The 22,570-nt window shown below is 42.8% G+C and overlaps 1 protein-coding gene across 2 annotated transcripts in view; it reads right to left on the bottom strand.

Annotated features, from left to right (window-relative positions):
* Window positions 1-22,570, bottom strand: part of LOC147272726 (FERM, ARHGEF and pleckstrin domain-containing protein 1-like) — a 40,398-nt gene that overhangs the window by 5,383 nt on the left and 12,445 nt on the right. For both annotated transcript variants that reach the window (XM_086200314.1, XM_086200321.1), the window contains 13 exons: window positions 13,955-14,059; window positions 13,011-13,053; window positions 12,106-12,184; window positions 10,677-10,774; window positions 9,630-9,744; window positions 8,507-8,654; window positions 7,706-7,801; window positions 7,450-7,616; window positions 7,309-7,377; window positions 7,135-7,210; window positions 6,670-6,877; window positions 1,085-1,275; window positions 909-998 (listed from right to left, as the gene is read on the bottom strand). In XM_086200314.1, coding sequence (XP_086056440.1) covers window positions 909-998; window positions 1,085-1,275; window positions 6,670-6,877; window positions 7,135-7,210; window positions 7,309-7,377; window positions 7,450-7,616; window positions 7,706-7,801; window positions 8,507-8,654; window positions 9,630-9,744; window positions 10,677-10,774; window positions 12,106-12,184; window positions 13,011-13,053; window positions 13,955-14,059 — 1,485 coding nt within the window. The remainder of the gene's footprint in view (window positions 1-908; window positions 999-1,084; window positions 1,276-6,669; window positions 6,878-7,134; window positions 7,211-7,308; window positions 7,378-7,449; window positions 7,617-7,705; window positions 7,802-8,506; window positions 8,655-9,629; window positions 9,745-10,676; window positions 10,775-12,105; window positions 12,185-13,010; window positions 13,054-13,954; window positions 14,060-22,570) is intronic.

Here is a 22,570-nt window from a genome sequence, read left to right as displayed (position 1 = left end):
TGGTACCGAGTGATATTTCTGGTATTCGTTGGTAAAAATGAACTTAATGCTTGATTAAGGGTTAACGGAAATGACATTAAGGTGCGAGATTCTCAGTAAATCGCAGGATTATGACAGCCAGTGCAAACAGGACGGCAGAACAACAGAAGGACTCGGCGGGAGAGAGGAAGGAGATGGTGGGAAGGGAGGGGTTCAGGATCCTCAGTGGTGCCAGCCAAAGAAAATATTTAAGAGGTTTTAAAGAAGCGCCAACGCATGCCTTCCTCCCACATCAAAGACGGTGGAAACTGCTACTGAGAGGGAAAGGAGAGGAGAGTTCTTGTTCATGGTGAGGTCACAGGTCAGCGGGGTGAGGGCGTGGCCGACAAGCAGGTGTGCATTTCCCTGCTCCCGCTGCTAATTTCCATGTATTTATTAGTAACAGTTAAGTGGAATCATGTAAGAAGCGACATCTGAGCCACATTAAGCTGCTCTTTCATCCCAGGGTTTAGCTCCAGATGAGCAGCAGCAGCAGCAGCAGCAGCAGCAGCAGGAAGGGAAAGAGCTCCACCATTTGACATGAGCTCAGTCAATACTGTTGTGTTGCGAAAAAGTCAAGAATGGATGTCAAGATGCACATCTGGCAGCCATATTGGCCCCTAAGTCTGACTTGATCTCATGAAAACTCTCACTAAGAGCTTTTCCAGCATGGCAAGTCCAGATACTGGACGAGCAGAAACTGTTAAAAAGTGTGTAAAAATCCACAACAATCTGAGTTTCTTGCTCGGATGTTGTTGCTTTCTCAGATTCCCAAAATGTAGGGCGTGAAAACTGCCTGATCCTGACACGAGAGCGGGGGGAACCAAGATGTAAGCTGTGAAAATCTGAGTCTGTGCTGTGTAAAATCTGATGTGATGGTATGTGTGTACCTCTGTGATGACCTGCAGGTCTTTGAGGTAGGTCCGCTCTGTAGTCAACAGTTCCTTGGCTATGAAGTAGGCCTTGTCTGTGGGAAACTTCTGGACGCAAACACAAACATGAAATTCATTCACTCATCAAATTTGCCTTCCATAAAAAAACAAAACAAAAAAAAACAGCAGCCCACCTTCCTCCTGGCCTCATCTTCTTCATCGTTGCGGACGTATCCGGCGTCCGTAAGCAGCGGGCTGGTGAGTGGCGATAACTGTCGTCCCTCAGGACTCTGACCCAGGACGCCGCCCATCCCGTCCCCGTTTACCGTGCCGTTGACCACCACACAGGGACTTCCCAATGGAGAGTCCTCCGAGCCTGGGCTTCCTGGGGGAGGAGAGGAAAACAGGTAGATGAGTAGAGGGAGGGACAGGTAGAACAAAAAGATTGAGGATTCTCTCTCCTTGTATAAAATGAATTTTCATGAAATTCACTGCCAATTTTTTTTTTTTTTAAAACCCTCCACGTTTTCACATTTCAAAAATCCTCCAATAATTCCTTAAAATCTCTGGCAATGAATTTCAGGACATTCTTATTAAGTCAAACAAGAACAGGAGCAGCTGCAGCGCTGGAACAATTCACCGACTCTAGTCGAGGCCATTCTATTTGTCTATGTGGAACAGAAAACCGCATCAAGAAAGTGAAAAGTAGAAGTTAGTAACAAGCAGACAGGTCTTGTGAATTATTAAGGCCAGGGAAATATAAAGGAAGCGGTCATGCATGTTAAACAAGACCCTGAAACTGAATATGAACCTCTGGTAACCTAAAACCATCTCTTTTTAATGGGAATTTGGTCTGATTGCAGTTGAAATAACAACCGGGTAAAAGAGTAAAGAAATGGACTACAGCTAGATTTACTAGAGGTTAACTACATGGTACTAAATTGTGACTTCATACTTGCCCAAAGTTTCCAGACTCCACTGATTGGTGGCTTTATGCACCAAACTGGATCATGGGTAAAACCATGGCAACCACTGAGTGAAGATCTGTGGCGGCTGCTATAAAAAAAAAACTTACCACGGTGCAGAAAAAAAAAGAAAAAAAAAAACCCTACACGAATAAACACAGACAAGCCAGGAGACACAGACGCAGCACAAACAAACGCCGCTACTCTACACGCTAACTACCACAACACCAGACACCAGCAGACGTGTTGGATGCTACAGAACATTCTGGAGACCCTTTTCTTCCAACATGCAAGGTTGTTTGTTTCTTTTATTGATACTAAAAAACAAACAAACAAACAAAAACCCAGTTACAGTGTTATTAAGGAAGAATGAATTATAAGAATTGACAAGAATAAAATCCAGCAGGTGACGAAAATAAAAATTGGACAGTGTTACAAGAGCGACAGATGAAACCAGGCTCAGTGTGTGTTAAGGGGAAAAGTTTTAATGCAGAAACGTTCAATAAAGTCCGACTAGCAGCAGTTTAAACAGTGAATGTTCGGAATTTAATGAAATTTCATGCTTTGCGCATTCACGTACGGAAGCCAGGAGTGGCCATAGAGAGGGATTACTTTTTTTAAATTTCATTTTGAGGCCATGACATATAATTTATTCCCAAGATGTAGTTTTCTGTAGGCCAAGAGATAGGATGTGTTCCTTAAATTAATTTATTTGGGGCCACAAGATAACAGTTGTTTCAAAAATGTAGTTGTGGTAGGTTGTACTTGTAAAAGGTTTGGCGACATACTAGGTCCAAGTGTAGGTTGTACTTGCAACCATGAGGTATAATTTACTGCCTCTATTTACTTGTTTTTGAGGCCGTGAGGTATAATTTTTTTCTCTCAGTTGAACTAATAAAACTGCAATAAACAACCATTTAAAAAAAAACAAAAACAGAAAAAAACTAATTAAGAGAACAAGTTATAGCTCATGACGTCAAAATAAAATGTCTCTAAGCACTTTTTCCTCTCTGTGGCTGCTTCAGGGCTCCAAACTGACATTGATTCGATAAATAAATTCAGGACATGTAAAGATTAAACTGCCACCATATGACAAAATGACAAGAAACAGCAGGATGCCGGTTTATTCCTTTAAGTTAAGTGTTATGTAAACAAAGAGGTCTAGAGCGCCACCTTACACAACTTAGAGAACACTAGCCCATCATCACAGTGTGTTTACCGCAAATTTGGTTGTGATTAACGCTACAAACACACAAATCACAATTGGAGAAGAAAATCACAATCTAGCAGTCGGATATGTACAGCACAGCAACATGACAAAAGCACCTTAGTGAAGCTGAACTCGGTGACAAGCAGTGGAGAGGAGGACAAGGCCGACTCTACCCCAGCGTGTTTAAGTGTGTGCGTGCGCCCGTCTCCAACAATACTCCGACTTTCAAACCCTCAGAATAAAATGCAGCGACTCTCAAATGTATCTTGCACTTACATTATGCTTTATGCTAAACTTCCCTTCACCTTCTCCGTTGACAAATGAGCGCTGGAGCAGAGTCGGCTTTGTTTCATCCTTGTGAGGGAAGCACAAATGGTTTCTAAATATTTGAAAAAAAGACACCGCAGTTGTAACAATAGGCTTGAGGGGGGGGGGGGGGTGGTGGTGGGTTGTGTTACACTGCACCCTTCAAACATTTTTGGAACCATTTCGAGCACCCCATAACAGAAAGGGTGAGCAAAAAAACAACAACCCCAAAACCAAAAAAGAAAAAGAAAAACCAGAGCAGAATGACAGAAAAGCAGGTTGCTAGTTAACATGCATTCAGAAACATAAAAGGAAAACTGTGAGAAAACCTGGAAAACATGCTGGAAAACAGTGCCATTACAAAAGCTGTAACATTTGTCTCACGAACAGGTGACAACACACGATCCCGGTGACATTCAGCCCAAATCAATTAATTAATCTGTTTTGCATCTTACGTAACTAGAATTCAGTATTGTGGTGAGAACAAGAGAAATGTGAGCAGACAGCCAGCAAATGAAACCCAAGGAAAAGTGCATCTTTGTGTGGTTGTAGCATGCCAGGAGCCGAGCCAAGCAAAGCAGACAGCTATGGATGGTCAAATGTTGATTACTGCGTCCTGTGTAAGCGTGTAAAACCATAAAAGGAAGACTGAGAAATGGCAGAAAAAAAAGTAGTATCGATGCAGATGTTTTTCAAAAATACAAATAGAAAATGTTGGTCCTTGCTTACACTACTACAAAACTTCTCTACCAAAAACATCCAGTGCAAGTCGCCCACAAATAACCCAACAAAAGTGCCTCTACTCCTCCGACAAATAACTTCACCACAGTTTCCTACCAAGTATATTATTCTAAGAACAATAATTGTCTAGCAAGAATATTCAAATACGCTGTACAGTTAAAGGGAATGCCTACCAGATGAGGGATGCACAATATTCCAGATATCTGATAATTTAAAGCTGATTTGGCCAAATATACATTGTTTACATGCTGAAAAACACATGTACTCATTGTCTTTATTTTCAAAATATGAGTGAAACTCACTGAGCAATATATTAAGAAAAATGTGTGCCAATATGCTGATGACATACTGATATTGTCATGCATCCCTAATCTGTTTAATCCTCTTAAGACAATGAAGTTAATGACTTCCCATTGAAATCCATCTTCTTAAAGCCCTTCTATTGCACCAGACAACAGTCAAGTAATTAGTAAATGCAACACTATTGAGGAGACTACAGACATACTGTCACGTCAGAACACTACGGCTAAAAAGACTCATCTGCTTCATCAGTCGGGAGCAAATAAATGCTAAAAGTTTACAAAAGTTTAGCAAAACGTATCAAGAAATGGAACGGACTAGTAATCCTACCGTGAAAAATGAGAAAATTCTTCCCACAAAATCTACAATTCCAAATATTATTCCTTGTCAGTTTCCCTACAGTATCTGAACATCTACACCGAATAAAAAGTATTTCATTCCTATGTGGAACCAGGTTATCCCTTAAGATTAAACATTTCAATGGTCACGACAGCGCACCATCGTGAGTTTATAAAACATACAAAACTGTTATGGCACTTTTGAAAAAAATTCCAGGATTTTCATTATTCTCCTCTTGATGGGCCAAAGTTTTAACTATAAGTCAAAAGAGATTGAAGATGTTTGCAAATATAAAAATGGGGATTCGGAAGCTAAAAAGATATTTACAATCCACTGAGGGCATTCATTGCGAATTATCCCACCAAACTGGACAAAAATGTCCTAATATCTAAATGATAAGAGCATAAAATGTGTGCGTGGTACGATGAAACGCTATCAGATCGACTACATCTAAACTGTACTGCGAGGGAACTATTTCTTATACTATATGAAAACTCATCGATAGAAGGTCTTCATTAATGATATATCTGTCATATGAGATCAATAGGTCGTTACACTTTTTTATAAACAGATTATATGTACATGAAACGAAAAACAAAGCAGGTTATTTTGTGTGACTGAACGTTAGCTGTAATGGCAACGCAAGCATTGGCCGTTCCCCCTCAACAGCTGAAAACCCGCTCGCCCACATCTTCCTCAGTGAAGCGGTAACAACCCTCCCCCTCCTCCTCGCCCTCCCTCCCCTCCCCCAGCTGCAGACTACCAAAGGAGAACTTGCTACGAGGGAGGGGGGACGAGTTCACGCCGTTTGAGTTCACGGAATTCATGGAGCTGACGGCGGCTGGGTTGCCGTACATCAACGGGTGGCTGTACGCGCTGCTGCCAGTGTCTGACTCTGTATCGCTGGTGTCGGTACCACTGCTGGTTGACCCGTCAATCATTTGGACCGGCTGGTTAATGTTGTTCTGAGCTGGTGCGTTACCAGGCTTTCCATGGCGACCGAACAAACGCTGCACCGTATTGGACCGCGGCTGACCAGGAACCATGAGGTTCCCTGTGTGATTTCCGTTAGTTATGATCATTCTTCGCTCCATTGGGGCAGAGCATGGTGCTAGCCCGGGGCGATGTGGGCTGTGGTGGTAGACGGGGGTGGACGTCAGCTGACTGAGAATGAACGGATCTGTATCAGAGCGGTTGCGCATGTTGTTGTTACACTGTTTGGCTAAATGTGTTGGTGTGCGGTTGGAGGTGATCGGGGAGTAGCTGCCGTATTGGCTTGGTGGCGGGGCGGTTTCCAAAGGTGCCACCCCTGGACGTCTACTGAAATAATGTCCACCGTCATCCCAGCGGGAGCGAGGGTGGACATTTGTCATCTCGCTGTGACCTAGTGAGCTTGTGCGGTAGTGGAAGCTGCTGATCACCGGGCTGGAGCACTGACTATGTGCCCCGCTTCCTAAGGGGCGCCCTGTTGCCGCTGCTCGCTTCTCATGCCCCTGGAAGATGTCATCAAGCAGCGTACTATGGAGCGGCAGGCGGCCATGATAAGAACCACCGTTTGACAAAATATCATCGTCAGTTAGCTCATGGCTACCATTGACCTTGTTTGACACTGAAGTCTGATCTGAAACATTTTTGTTACCCAGCATGCTTTGCTGCTGCTGCCTTTTCATATCCTGCATTCGCCCTGGGTGATTGGTGTGGTAGAACCCATTTACAACCCCAAAGAGACGCGCAGGTGACCCCCCGTTGCGAGCTCCACCCCCCACATGTTTATTAATAGCGCCATCATCATTGCTGTGGTTTGCGTGGCTGGTGCCCCTGGTAGCCCTGCTGCTCTTCACTACATCACATTCACTGTCGCTGCAGTCTATGTAGGGAATAGAGGAGCTGCTGCCTTTGTTAGCCCTGCAGGATGGACCTGGGTTGAGGAGCTGCTGCTGCTCCGCCGCCAAACCAGCGCCATTCTGTCGGGGCTGAGTCGAGTCTGAGCCAGGAGCTGCTGGTGTTTCGTGAAGACCATTTGCTGTTGATGTTGAGGCAGGCAGCTCCTCTGAGCCGTTAGCTTCAGCATGGTGGGCCAGTCTGGCTGAGTCAGGCTGGTCTGCAACTGGGACAGACATGGCACTCTGCAACAGAGGACAAAACAACAGAATAAAAGAGAGGAGAGTCTTTTCAAACTGGGCTTTTTAGACTTTAAATAAATCTTTCTTTCTGGAAACTCAGGACGATAAAAGGTTTGGCGACATACAAGGTCCAGATTGAAAAGGAATGACAGAAATGGACAAAGAGGCTGTTAATGTGACCACCTTCCACCAGGAAATTAAGATAAAAACAGAAACAGGTAGGATGGAGGATAAACTGACAGTGTTTAAATGTGCATCACCTCTTTTGGCACTTGTGATCTGAAGGAGGACGACTGAGGAGACATGCCGCTGCTGGACAGGATCTTACTGTGCTTCCTGAGATGAAAGGAGAGATCAAAAATCGAGTGAGTCTATCAAAACAAATATGCAAAGTCAGCATTTGTGATGAATGACATTCAAAACAAAAGCCAGACCTTTCAAACGGAACCTTCTTGACCTCTGAATCTTTCACATAATCGATGATCTGCTTCTGGGTTCGGCCACTGTGAGGACAGAGAGATAAGTGAGGCTGCTTAAGATTCCAGACGGTTACCGTATTGTTTTGATCATCTTACCTGAAGCGGAAGGAGGAGCCTCTGGTGAAGAGGATGGGCTTGGGTTTAGGTTTGGGCTCCTCGAAGAGCCTGAAGAAAGCGTGGTACTCCACGCAAATCTTCCAGAAGATTTTACAGCAATCCCTGCTGGCCATGGCGAACTCCAGCGTGTCGTGATGGCTGTTCTGCTATAAGATCCAGACACGATGAATGACAGGAGAATGAGGATAGGATGGCTGCGTGATGCTGGAGGGAAGCGTACAGAGATGGGACTTACAGCGGGGTCGGCCCTCAGCTTGATTAGGAACCTTTTACGTTTGAAGCTGAGTTTACGGATCTTGGACCAGTTGAAGGCGTTAATTTTGGTGTAACCCTAAGAAGAGACGACATCTGGTTAATACTGATGGAGCATTAATCACGTATGCATAAATATATCGGCTTATGCACAAAAGATCATGGGCAAATGTATTAATTTTTACATATATACATTAATATATATCTACAGAATTGGTTAAATAAAAGTATAAGTATAAACTGAAGCTTATTTCGTCCAGTGTAATATTTTATAATCAATGTATTGTGTATCCGTGTCCAAAACTATCAAGCATTATGCATCTGTGTTAATAAATGTGTGAATATATGTATATAGGTTTGATTTTAATTTGTTGTTTTTAGGACTAGTGTAAGTATCTCCTTCCACAATTAATATCCAGGCATTGTTAGACACAGAATACATGAGGAATTTAGCACATCTGGATTGAGCACAAGCAGGAATCCTGGCTGAGAGAACAAGGGTGGAGGCTAACCACAAAAAAAAACAAAAGAAAAACAAATTGCCATATCAGCTAGATTTTCTAGACACAAGTGTAACATTTAAAACTTGAAAAATAAGTCAGAGTGTGCAGACAGAATTTAATTGGGGTCAACTAGAAGCTGCTGCAGCTACAAGCCAAACTTTCTGGAGCCATAAAACTTTAAACTGCTGATTGAGGCGGTGAAGTGACTCAGTTTGAGCCACAAGAACCAAAACTTAATCAGTTGGGTTTCTCTTTTCCAGAGAACATTTGGCTGATTTTACCTGGAACACCAGCACCCCGGTGTGTGCCACAGCCAGGCTGAGTTTCGTACCCTCGCGGTCCTTCGCTGGGTGGAGACGAACACCGTACATCTCCAACCGCCGGGCGATTTCCAGCAGCTGGTAGTCAGACTCTGCAGGGGTCTGTCCACTGTGGAGTAGAGCAATCGATGAATCCACCTTCACATCAATCAGCAGAAAAAAAATAATCCAGCCATTTCCCTTTCCTCTTGGCTTGTAGATAAAGTGTCTATGACAATAGCTATTGGGAGCCCCCAGAGGCTGTTACCATGGAAATGACCAAAGATAGCACTTTGCTGAGTGATTTGTCATCATTTAGGAAAATCAATAACATTCGCAAGTCCTTGTTTGCTCAAGGTGTGTAAGTCGAAACAACGGCCTTGAAATACACTGTGAGGTCACATAACCACAGAGGATGGCGAGAAAAGCCTGCCACAAAAGAAGTTTGTTTCCTCACAAATCTGAAAATAGCTTCCTGTTTCCTGTATAAGCTGCTGAATTAGCCACTTCCTTCCTGCGTCGGTTAGGGGACGATGAGGGATGGGCGAGGGGAGGGGAGGGGAGGGGGGACTAACCAAATAATCAACAAGTCAGTGAAGGTCGGTTGGAATTTCCAGAAAACAGCATAGTTAGGATGTAAAATGAAGCGAGGTGTGTATGTGTGTGTGTATATGTGTGTGTGTGTGTGTGTGTGTGGTCCCAGAGGTATAGAAGGAGTGCCAAGTGGTGTGTCTGCAGAAAGCATGCCACCTCTGCAGCCAAGAGATTAGAAGTGTGTGTGAGCAATCCCTGCAGGAGTGAGACTTATTGGTTGGGTGTAATTGTGTAATGGGTGTTTATGAGTACACCCAGTGTGTGTGTGTGTGTGTGTGTGTGTGTGTGTGTGCGCGTGCATGCATCAGTTAGACACAGACACTTTAGAGCTTAATTCCTACCAGAAAACAGATCTCCAGTCCGACTAAAGCGGCTCAGTACTGTTTCCCTTGCGTGTCTAATCATATCCAGTGATTTCCAGGTAAACAATGCTGACCCTGGAACTGCTAAATGATGATTAACTCTTTTAATAGCCACACAAACAGACATTTCTTGTATTTGTTAAACTTACACATGCTTGCGGTGGCAGTCGGTGATCTTGTCCCTGATAGCGTCCTGGTCAGGAAGGTACTTGTTGTGGAGGAGGTGCTGCCAGCTCTGGGTCTCATCGAAGTCTCCGATCTCCGCTGGAGGGGGAGGGGTTGCAATATTTATACAGAGGTAAAATGAGAAGAGAGAGCAGGCGGGTGACGGAAACAGGAGTGAATCCCGTTCCTTTTCTATATGTGTAGATCAGATGATAAACATCCTTCCCTGCGGCACAGACGCAGCGCTGATGGTTACCCTGGCAACTGAGGCTTATTCTTTAGCATGCTGGGTTTTAATGCGCCACTGCATGACTGAATCAAAATTCTATATCTTCAACACATGGTGCTTAGGATGAGCAGAGGAAGAGTGTCAGGAAACGCTCCTCCATGCATTCATGATTTGAAATACAAGGTGCTTTAATGTAACGGCAGGGAAAAAGACACTAGAAAGAGTGGCAGGCGGGCGGTGCTGCCAGGGATGAACCAGGATTATGGTCTCATGCTGGCGAGCATCTGCCCTGCTGGAGCGAGCCACAGTCCTGACTAACGAAGCTCCGGGCAGAAAGACAACACACACTTCATCAATAGGGAACATTTAAATGGATAAGAACATAAATATGCCGCATCGGGCTGCACCAACATTACTGGCTCATTAGCAGGGTTGATAATGGAGCCGGCTATGAGCAACAGGACAACAGACCATTGTTTAAATGTTGTGTGGTGGTAAAATGAGAGCAGACCGTGTTAATTACTGATTAAAAACAACAGGTCAGCTTGTAAATGTTCGGATGTTCAAAGTTTGATAAATAAAATGAGTAATCAGTCCCTTTTCCTTTTATTATCTTCATTTCTTTGGACTTCAAAGAGAAATGCCCTTATACAGCTCTGCACAGCTTTCTATTTTTATGACAATGATAAAATAAGTCAAATAAAGGGCACAAGTGACTCATTTAATAGTATTAATAAAACCAATAATGCTCGCTGTACATCAGAAAAATGACCAAACTCAGTGTGTGTGTGCGTGCGCTTACACTGAATGATGTGGGAGACCATGAGGGCGGCACTGGTGTCGTTACAGATGAGACGCCCGCAGGCTAAATCACGTTTGATCTGCAGGGCAAACAGATACCTGGAGGAAGAAGAGCAGAGGAAGAAAAAGGAAGGACAGGAAGCGGAAGGTTATTTGGTTCATGCACTCGCTAAAGTACAATTCCATTGTCATCAAGCATTTATGCACATTTAATGACATCAGTTCCTAACTGAGAGGGGAAAAAAGGCCCAGAGCAATTAAATATTCAGCTTCTAGATAATAAAAAACATGCTCAAAGACAAAACCACACTAATATATATATATATATTTCAAGCTAACAATAAAGTCATCGTCAGTAAAAACAAAATTCACTCATTTAAAGTGCTTTCAACACAAAACCTGGCTGATTCAACAGAAATGGTGCACTGGCTGCTGGAGTGTGTGTATGTGTGTGTGTGTGTGTGTGTGTGTGTGTGTGAGAGAGAGAGAGAGAGAGAGAGAGAGAATTTAATGGGCCGTAGCACAATTTTATGTGATATCCAATTGAAGATTTTTATAGCAGCTAATTAAAGGTAATGATGCTTCAGTGAGTTCCAGTATGAATATGGTAAAAAAAAAAAAACTAAAAAAAAACGCCTGGTGAAAAATAAAACTCAGCAGTTACAGTCTTGAGGAGCACCCCTGTTTATCTTATTCTTAATGAAAAAAAGTCTAAGAAATCTTCCCGTCAAAGGCAACACAGACAACACTGTGTGAACCAAACAAAGGAAAAAAGGCTGAGCGCCCACTTCCTGTTTGACACTGCAGTCAGCTGGCAAACCAGGAGACAATATGAGCTCAGTGAAATAAACGGCCAGGCTGAAAGGCTGCACGGTGGAAAATAAGTGCACACGTCAGCTCTGGCGATGATATTTTGGTAATCTCTCGTCGATCTCAAGAGAGATAGAAGAAGAGGCAGTGGGGAAACTCAGAGAGCTGCAGCATCGAGGGAAAATGTGGAAGGTCTTTACAGAGTGACGTCGACTCTAAAGGCAGAACAAAACAAAACCAAAAAAAGGGCAGACAAGATGGCTGCTGATTTTTTCTTGTCTTAAGGTAAACAAGATGCTTCTCCAGATGCAGCGGCTCTCATATTTGACAGTAAAAGTGGTCAAAGCAGCAGCTTTGTAGCGAGACATGTTTTTATTAGCCTGCTTCCCAGATGACAAAAGTTCTCATTTGGATCTGTTTCATGTCATGTGGCTCTAAGTGTGTAATAAATGAGCAATAGCAAAAAAAAAAAAAAAGCACGAAAACTGTAACAACTGCATGAAACCATAAATGGTACTTTTATAACCCAGCAGCCAAACCAATAGAAAAACAACACGTCTTTTAATTTAGGAAGCTCCTCTTCAGCTAGGTGTGGTTTCTGCGCGGAGAAGAGGACCTACTGAGTCAGCTCCTCCATGAGCTGTGTGTGGTCAGGAGGGAAGAACTTCACCACAAAGCGAAGGATGGTGTTCTTCGGCCCTGAGAGAGGGAGAGGAGGTGGTTAAGGAGGAAGAAGCAGACATCGGAGAAGACAGGGAAGAAGAGGAGGAGACGAATCTTTTCACCACCACTCATACATTCTGTCTTGGTGGAGTCAGGATCCTGACTGAGGAGCTGTTGGCTACGTTCAGTCTAAACTTTGCTGCCATAAAAGAAATATCACTTTCTAAACAAAAACAACAGCAGCAGACTTGAAAAATTACAAGTATATTGTGAGATTTCTGCCTCTGGGGTTTCTCAGTCGAAAAAATTACAAAACATTTGATGATGTCATGAACTGTTATGTCATTTCTTCTGATGAAATAGAAGCAACAACGGATGTTAATGTGGTTGAACTTTGACAGTCTTACGGCACCGCAAAAACTGTTTGAATACTATCAAGTATCTAAAGATGCCTCTTCTTTCCATACCCAGTTTCAGTATGTTTATTTTTACTTTCTAAAGCTCTTTTCAGTAGAAAAATGCTGAAATGTTAAGCGTTGAAAGTACAAGTTAAAAACATTTTGGTAAATCGGGTATTTCTACTGTATTTGTATTGAAAAGTATTTGACCGACACCCATCCCTACATGCTAACTTGCAAACTCAAATCTTAATTTTTACCCTTATATCTAAACTGGCTAACCTTATACAGCAATTTGATCAGTTATGTAACCTTGCGCTGTTACTCACGATCAAAACAATCACACAGCTTAGCGTGCTGAACATGTCGTTGCCACTAGAGGGGGTAAAAGCACCGTTTCATGCAGCATTACTGCATCATAACCCTTTACAGAAAAGACAAGATGAGAAGTGAGAGATACGTACGTCTGATCTGTTTCAGCGTCGGCTTCAGCAGATCCAGCCAGACCTGGAAGGAAGCACAACGCAGACAGAGATTGACATGACAAATCATAACAGCGTCGGACACGTGGAGGTTTCAATCTTGTAGCTCGCTAACCAAATGTGCCTCTTCATCTTCATGTCTACGTGCGCAAAAAATGTTGTCATCTATTTTCTTCGGCAGCAATTCATCAGTTCCACTTCAGAACGATTGTTCTCATGGCCCGCGGCCACTGACATGCACAGCGGGCACCTGTGTTCCAGAATATCCAAGTGATTACGCGTGCTGACTGATAAACGACTGATTCTAGTCTTCCAGTTCAATACCCTCTATGGCTGCAGCGTTTTCATGCATGGATGAGACAACAGTGTCTCCTCTCCAAATGTGCAATTGATCACAACCAGATGCACACCCATGGAATAGGTGGTGGAACAAGTGAATCCAGGTGCATGCTGGGATACCGTGCAAACACACATGCAGATGAAAGACAAACAGGTTGTTGAGCTGAGGATCTTCCCATCAGCACAAGATAAAAGCAGAGCTCTCATGTGGTTTTAAGCAGAGAAACAGGAGTGCTGTGTTTGTTGTGTCCGCAGGCAAATGGAATATTCATCATTTATTAAATTGATTTTGTACATATGAATTTCTGACAGGGGCTACACGAGGAAATACTGTATAAGACTCATATTGAGAGGTGAGAAGAAACTAAGTCAATGTTTAGACGTCGCTTTGCTGTGGAGGATGTATTTTCATAGGCCTGCTCGGAAGTTAGCATCACTAATGCACTCCACTTTGGTTTCTGAAGCATAAATGCGATTGTTAGAGCTAAAAAGCTGTTGTTAGGCAAGGTTCCATTGTGAAGACATGTCATGTTAACCAGGCATTTGAGCAAAAACCCATCTGGTAATAAACCCTGTCACTGTCTCACCGTCATCTTGCGCTGGTCCTGGTACTCTAGTCCAAAGTAGTCCCCCTCTACCAGGTTGAGATGGACACAAATCAGGTCAAACAGCACTTTTCCTGGAGAACGTTGCTGCAGGACAAGAAGAGAGGTGAGGAAAATCAATTACGTTAGAATGGAGAAGTGGGGGGAGTCGAAGAGAGGCAAGCATTTCATCAACGGGCTGATGATAATTGAATTAAAGCCATTTATGCAACCACCTATTCTCCACCTCGTCACTGACCTTTGACCTGTAGATGCTTCGGTTTAGCGCGTACAAATCAGCTGCCTAATGACACCGTGCTACCTGACAAGACAAGCTACTCACTGTTGAATATGTAACAGTGTCAGGATTGATTTGATTCTACCAGCAATACAGTTTTTCATTTCATACTTTAATTTAAACTAGATTCTTTTTAATCATTCGGCATTTTACAGCCATCTTACCTATTGTTCGGAGTAAAAAGTGTCCAATAAATAAAATATTACCAAATATCAAAATCTCAATTTTGAATATGTAAAAGCACTAAAAACGGCCACATTATTAAAACTCACAATCAGCCAGACATCATTGTCATTTAAGGTGATGCTTTTTAAAAAATGTTAACAAATATTTTCTGAACAGTAAGGCTAAATACAAGTCATTTTACATAGAAGCCAAAGTTTCTGGTTTGTTTCTCATTTCAATCATCAAGGGTTTTTTTTGTTTTTTTTTTCCTGTCTAAATGGGTTCATGAAAACTCATTCAAATGAAATGTTCAGTCAATGACCGGTGAAAATATGCAATTAAATTTGAAACGTGCATTAGACAGAGGTCGTATTGAGGTTGCCAACTCCATTAAAACTCATGAAAATGAGGTGGCTCAATAACCTTTCACAATAATGACATCAGTGCAAATAATTTATATAATTTCACATCTTAACGGTCTGTTATGTATATCATAATGTCTTTTCTTGGACTGGCAGTTTTCTCTATACTGTGGTAAAAGATTAAATTAAACCATTCAAATGTCAGGACAAAGGTTACGTGTGCACAAACGGCACTTGGTATGCACAGAAGAATGAGACGGTGAGGAATCAGAACAGCGAAGATAAAAAAAAAAAAAAAAAGGTGCAAGCCAAGTCTGGCACCATCTGGCTACCGTGTGTCCATCTGGTTCTGTGTGGTCAGTCTGTCTGGAAGGACACACCCACCCACAGAGGCAGACAAGCCAGGAGCAACACGGATCACACACGGAACTAAGCTGAATGACTGGCAGATGTCACAGTCCTGTCAGAAGCCTCATGAATCTCCGGATCTCTGAGGTTAAAACGGGAGAGGAAGAGAACGGCTTAGGAGACAGAAAATAAAAAGAGCTGCTCCACCTTCCCCTTCCTAACCCTTCAGTCAGCTGACTCCTTCTCTCCAACATTAGCTTGGAGGAAACACTGGCGCTTTATCATGTGACCCAAAAAAACACAAAGCCCATGCTGACACAGACGGAGGACCCATGTTGAGCTGTGTGTTGCTTCAAACTCTGTCCCCTCTATGGAGCACAAACAAAAGGTTGATGGTGCAATCATTTCTTTGAGTGGCACCCAGTTTGCTGGAAGTGCTATGTCTAAAATTCCATATGGTTTTATGTTGCAATCACATTTCTGTGGTGGGTGGTTGGGAGAGGAGCGATAAGGGTTTGTGGAGTGGGGCACAGCAGGTCATATCATATTGGGACGAACTTAAGGCAAAGGCAAAAAAAAAGAAAAAGAAATCCCAATATGTTTCAAGAAAAACCAATTTCCTTCTGCACACATGCATGGGGGAGATATCAGGTGTCACATCGTAATCTAAAACACTGGAATGCCGTTAAAATAATAAAGGTTTCACAAAAACATGACGTGTCTTTGGTGCGTCTGACTGACTCAGGTTTTCCTGTCATAACCAAAAACTTCATTTCGCTTAAGCTGAAAGTATCGAGAACAGCATTCCAACTCTCCAAAAAAACAACAGACTTGAAGGGGACACAGTGCAAAACTCTGAGAGCCTTATAATGGTATGCTTAGACGAGTTTCATCATTTTGAGTTCTGGTAAGGTTTTGTTTATAGATTTGCTCGGAGTTTCACTTCTTGTGGAGAGGATTCAGATGAAAGAGGGATGATGAAGAACTCCTGGACTCAAACTTCCACGAAGAGGTTTTACACACACAGTTGCAGTCCAGCAGTTGGGCAATTTAACTGGACGACTGTTGTGTTGGAATGAGACAACAAGGATCAACTTTTGATGGAATTGTGTTCACATCCAGACCAGTAGGTAGCAGTACGCACTCTTACAGTTGGTTGCAGTCAGACTTTTCGGAGAAAACTTCAGGTTCAGTCAGACGAACACAAACGTACTCACTGTGACCACACACAAAGGACTCAGACAAACACGCATGAATCAAGAGTCCTATCATGTGAGATTAAACCCAAGTTTCCAATCTGACCTACCAGTGTCTAATCCCCCCCCCCCCCCCCGCAAAGTCCCTCTATAACACGCAATGGATGGGTCTTAAATGGTCAAAATCAAAGTTCAAGGACACTCCGGCTGCCCTCAAAACCCAGACTTGCACAACTTTCTGGATATTTTGGATTAACAGAAAAGGACTTTGAATAATGGGATTGAAGCTAAATGTCATTTGGTTCAAGCGATTACTGCTGAACCATCGAAGAGATTAATAACTTGCGTGCTCCCTTGACGTGGAGTTTCACCTCAGGTAGCAGGGTAACACCATGTTTATACCTTGAGTAGCCTAGATTCCTTATTTATTCTTGTGTAAACACACAGTAAACTGTGGTGCAAAAGCTGTGGCCTAAATAGGAACAGTGTTTAAAATCCGGCCAGCTCTCATGATCAGCTCTAATCTTGGCAACAGTTTTGGAAAGGAAATGGTCCCCCGCTGAGGTCAAATGTGATATATATATAGGGTTTTGTTTGTAGTAATACAAGTGAATAAAAACAAAATTGAATCTGCCTTTACTGAGGAGGGAAAAACTGTTCAGAGAGGCTCAAATCTGAGCCATAATTTCACCTTTTTGCTGCAGATGTTTGCTTTTTCTTTGTAAGAAGTTAAGGAAAATAGCAGATTAGAGAAGCATTCAAGTACATCTGAACATTTAGAAGTTTCACAGGTTGGAAATGACAGTCTAAATATACCCGCTCAGCTGAAGGGAGCTGACTGGGCCCTGAGGACATTCTCTCAGCTCAAATCACAATCACTTCATTCAGCAACTTCTATCAATGAGCCTTTCTTAGTCAGCCAAAAACACACACATACACACACTCTTCTGTATCACAAAAACACATTTTAGTACATCTTCAAGCTGGATTGTTGTCTCATCTAGTAAATGAGTAATGATGTGGCACAGCCCAGGAAGTATTAAATAAATAGAACCAGTGACAGAATCACTGGCTCAAATGTCCTGTCAGGTTTTTCTGATTCTGGCTCTGGACTGTAAAAGTAACCTACGAAGGTCAAGTTCAGGGTCCTTTAAGGCAGGGTTCGGTTTCAACACAGCTGTCCCTCTGGGCCTTGCACCAACATGGCTGTTAGTGTTTAAGATAATTAGAGAGCTTGAAGCAGTAGGTCAAGAAGTGACTCTTAACAACCAACTGTCCAGCAGTGAGCTGTACTGGAATCTGGCTATGAGCCTGGCATCTATTGTCCGAGCGTCTGAGCCAGAAAAGTCATCAAAATAGCTCCAGACATGGGAAAAACAGCACAGACCAGCCTTACTAGCCACTTTTACAGACATTTATTAGCGTTTTTATGTATAACTTTCCACTGTTAAATTCAAATAACTCCTTATTTACCCCCTTTTGACCCAATTCAAGGGCTGGTGTGGACCTGGAGCCAAATGTTGAACAGCAAGTTCACATAAAGAAGACTTTGTCTTGAACCAGGCACGGCTAGTGTCATGGTTTTGGCGGGATTATCGAGAAAAATTCTGTGGCCGCCATATTCAAAAAGTCCAGTCCTCTTTCCTTTAGCATGAAGGAATCTAAAGCTAAGCGGTGGTCCATGGAGGAGAAGGACTGCCTCCTCGTCTTGTGTGAAGGAGGAAGGTGAGTATATCCAGAGAGAAATGGCTGCATCAAGAATCCAAAGAACCATCAAAAATAAACAAGAAGCCGAAAAAGTTGAAGAAAGAGTTCAGGGAAGAAGTAAAACCTTGGAAGAAGTGGCAGTGGTCGGCTGAGGAAAAATCCCCGGGAAGACTTTATAAACTTGATTCTCTGGGAAAGAGTGGTGTGCCGGTTTACCAGGGCCTTGAACTCAGCTATAGCTATGGCGGAAACTAATCCTGGTTAGTTCCACTATTCTGTTTATGGCGTGCCACTGATTTCCAACATCAATATTATGTTAATCCACATAGCCACACGAGTTATTAGCAGCTTGCATCATAACCGCTACCACTTAGCTAACATTATCTTGGTAAAAGCAGTTACTTTACGCAGAGGGAGAGGCCGGCCGTCTGCAGCAGGACTGTTGCCGTTTACCCTTCATACAATGAAGTCCTTTTGGCACCAAACTAAATTATAGTGTCCCTTAAAACAAAAATGTAAGTTAGGGGCTTGTGTGTAGAAAAAAACTATCCATTATGGTCAGCTGGCAGGTTGATTGTGGTGGCTCCCACGCCGTGTGTCTTGGTTTGGGTTATTTGGAATTCTCTGGATCTCTAGATCACTTTGGAAGGATCTTAATCCTGCTACCATCTCGATTTCTTTGTATTTCTTTTGGACTTGTTGCGTCTCTTGTCTGGGTTCCAGTTCACCTCGGGAGTGATCCTCAGTGAGCAGTCAGCGTGCCTGTTCACGCTTGGCTATCAGTCTTTTTGCAGAAACCACCCTCAACCAGAAAAGTCACTCGCCAGTGAAAACACACGCCAGCTAGCAAATACATTCATTCTCCTTCTCCCTCCAAATGCTCGATTAAAGTCGGATGCAGTAAATCAAAGTAATCGCTCTATTTTCAACTATCCAGTCCCCTTTTGCCCCCTGAGGCTACAAAAACCTCTGTATATTTCACTCTCTTTTATTTCTCTGCAGCTAAAGCTCCCTCTATATCAGAGATGAACACTTAAGGAACAACTATTTTCCTCACGGGCGAGCTAATAAAACACAAAGCCTTTATATCCTGTACAAGCTTGCATTCATTTTCCACACCATCCATACATTTCATCCCTGAATGATTTTGTTTATCTTCCAACACTTCCTTTCATTCCCCCTTTCTTCACCGCGCAGCGCACGACCAAGTCAAATAGTCTCGTGTCATGGTGTGAGGAGGCTTTACGGAGCAGCGTCACTCATGCAAATGAGCTATAAAATGGACGGATGAAGCGTTTAATATCAAGCTGCCCTTTTGGAAGTGTTTTTCACAGAACAAGGCGACTTACTAGACTTTGAGACACAATACCCTGCAGCTCATTGGCAGGAAGTCAAAGGATGTTTGAAAGCTACTTCTCTCTCGTCCTGGTCTGGTCTGTAGCGTTTTGACTGATGTCAACGGGGATAGAAAACAGATGGGTGAGACCTATGATAAGAAGGGGGGGGGGGGGGCAGCTCAAAGCTTTCCTCCTTCAGTCCCCTGCTGGGAATTCCTGCAGGATCTTTTCGATGTGTGTTGACTGACAGTTTAACCTCAATGGCACATAAAGAGGAGAAAAATGTACAGAAAACCATTAATTAGTCAAGTCAAACAAACTTAAAGGCTGTGTGACATGAGAGAGAGAGGACATATGAAATGGTAGATGAGGAAATTGCTGCTCGTGAACGAGGAAGCAGCCTAACTCAACTTCTGTTTGAGCTGTAAATCAGATCAATCTAGTCATTGCTACCAGAGAGCACGCTGCATTCTGCAGATACACCAAATCAGGATGCCAAAATGCATCTAATCTTACATGTGACACAAGTATCATGTGTTTGCATGCATATTAGCATAGTTTAACTGATTCCAAAGCTATCTATTAGCACAGGTTTGGGCATCTCAATATCAGTAATGTTTATTCGTAGTTAAGGAAATGGTGCCATTAGCTTTAGGGTCATTGTATCAAGTGTAAGAAGAGTCCTTTCATATGCTGATGGGGATATGACCCTAGGAAGTCTACCCAAAAATCACTTCTTATAGTTTTCTCCTTTCAGAAAACATATTACCAGGTGACTAGTGCTTGTTTCTATTAATCAAAAATTTTGCGTTGTGATTTCCTGCACAAATGAGAGCCTGAGCAAAATTACAACCTCCCCCAGTGTACCTCAGGTTCCAAAAATAAGATAGTATGAAGGTAAATTCTGCATGGCGTCATTAAAAAATGTCATTGTCCAAAACAATCAGCTGATCCTGAGAGATTGAGGGTGGAACTTTTCCTCAGATTTGGTTGATTTAATATGGAATGATCATTTAGCTTTGATGCTACATCAAGCAGCACACAGCAATCCAGATCTCCTGCTGGCACTGCTCATTCCCTGCAGTATACAGAGCTCAGCCCAGCAACTGCTCCATGTCAGACAAAAGAACAGGCTTTTCCCTATAGTCCGTTGCTAAAGAAGCATCCTGAATTATGAAGACTTTAAGCACCATGGCCTTTGAGAGCAAACCAATATATGCTCTAAGCTGTTTAAGGTAATTTAAGAGTAGCTTTAACTTTTAGCCACACCTGGTACTTTTCCAGTACCTACTCTACATTCCCAGTGCTAAAGAATGCTACACGCCTGGAGATCATAATTTCACCTCAAGCAGGAGGGGGAAAAAAAACGATAAAAAATACCAACGAACAGCAGGACAGCTGGGAGAGCCTTCCTCCCTCTTGGGCTGTCCACCAATCACACTCTGGTGTTCAGATTAGGTTAAACGGCTTAACTCTACTGGCAAGACATCCAAGCCAGTTCCTCCACAGACAGGAACGGATCCATACACATGCTCAATGTTGAATAAACAGCATGTTGGGAAAATACCTGCAAGCATTGTCAGCAATGACTGCAATCAACCCTGATGATGACAAAGACGATGAAACTGTGTGTGTATGTGTGTGTGTGTAACGCTTCACAGCACACTCTAGGCAGACAATTAAACCGAACAGCAGAGGGAATACATGCACAATGTTGTAGCATAAAAAAAAAAAAAAAAAAGCAATTAGCGTCTCGTGTAGGATGGCAGCGAGTACTACGCCTACTGCAGGAATGAGTCCTGTAAATCTGGCAACAGGGCTGCTTTGTGTGCAGAAAACCTCCAGGGCTCCACTGAGAAATAGAAAGTGTTGTACAGTAGCAAATAAAATATCTGACATTGTCTCAGTTTTCAGGTACGTATTCGATTGAACATGCAGACCGATAGCAATTGCAAGTATTGACTCCATTTGACACGGTAGAAAAGACATTAAAAGCAAGCCACATGTGTTTTGACTTGGCGTTAGTGTGTGTGGAGGGTGTGGAAACATTATTGAATAATTACACAGTGCCTGTGGTACATTTGTGCTGTTCTACAGATACACAGATGAGTTACAACTCATGCATACTGTGCCACGTTAAATAATAAAAGGCTTTCCAATAGCAATGATAAGCTAAAGTGGTGGGAAATCAATCAGATGCATCAATCACGTTAAAAAACTGACAGGAGAGCCAAGGAAGAGCAATAAATTTTGCGGGCAGATCTGTTTAACATAGTGGAAAATTTTTATACATGGAGTTTGGCGGAGTTTGCCCTGGCAGATGTATGCACTCTCACTTGGATCGAGTTATTTTTAAGTGATAATTTGTGAAATATTTGCCCCTCAATGGCCTCCGCCATCATCATGGAGGCTCTAGTTTTCAGGTAGAAGAGCAAAATAGCAGAACTCCAGCGTGGTAATCAGCATAGACTTCACCGCCGTGTCCAACAGCAACACAAAAAAATCAAGTGCAGTCATTTTTTTTTTTTTTTACCCAATGACCTATGTATTATCTCATCAACCAGGTTTATTTTTTATATACTTCAGGAGTTGTAAATGAGTTTTGGCCACCAGCCAGCAGGTCTGGTACTGATGATAGCAGCATTCGGTTAGCAGCTGGAGTTCATTTTCCATTGTGTTTAAAACAACAGGTTTGACTGTGCTGGTTGCGACATATTATTGTAACATATTACACATCAAAAGGACATCTCAACTCCTATCAAATACAGGAAATGATTAATATGTCATGAGATGACCTCAAACCAGTACATTTCATCAACAGAAACCAGTAATATGGTGGTTTTCTGTAGCACAGCGATTACCCCAAATGGGGCCCATGCAGTTCTTCCCCTCTTGGCTTGACTAACCTCCTCACTGGGGACCTCATTCAATGCAATTACCCAAAAACAAGGATCCCATCTGCAGCCGAGGAGAGCGGACACTGTTTGCTCATTCACTGGCTGCCGGCAAACCGCAAAAAGCTTCTGTGGGAGGCGGATGTGTGTCTGTATTCTCTTGCTATTGAGTGCAATCTTTCTCTATCACAGTGAGACTCTTTTTCGTCCCTCTTTTGGGCCCCGTCCTTTCAGAATCTCAGTCTCTCCATCAGCGATTGTCTTCCTCTCACTAAGTTATAATCTCACAGTCTCATTTCCTTCTTCCTCGCT

The sequence above is a fragment of the Aulostomus chinensis genome, chromosome 1 (genome assembly GCF_037954235.1).
Source record: "Aulostomus chinensis isolate RoL2024-O1b breed Wild chromosome 1, RoL_Achi_v1.0, whole genome shotgun sequence".
Lineage (NCBI taxonomy): Eukaryota > Metazoa > Chordata > Actinopteri > Syngnathiformes > Aulostomidae > Aulostomus > Aulostomus chinensis.
The sequence above is the reverse complement of the archived record's forward strand: the minus strand, read 5'-3'. Positions and strand labels throughout refer to the sequence as shown.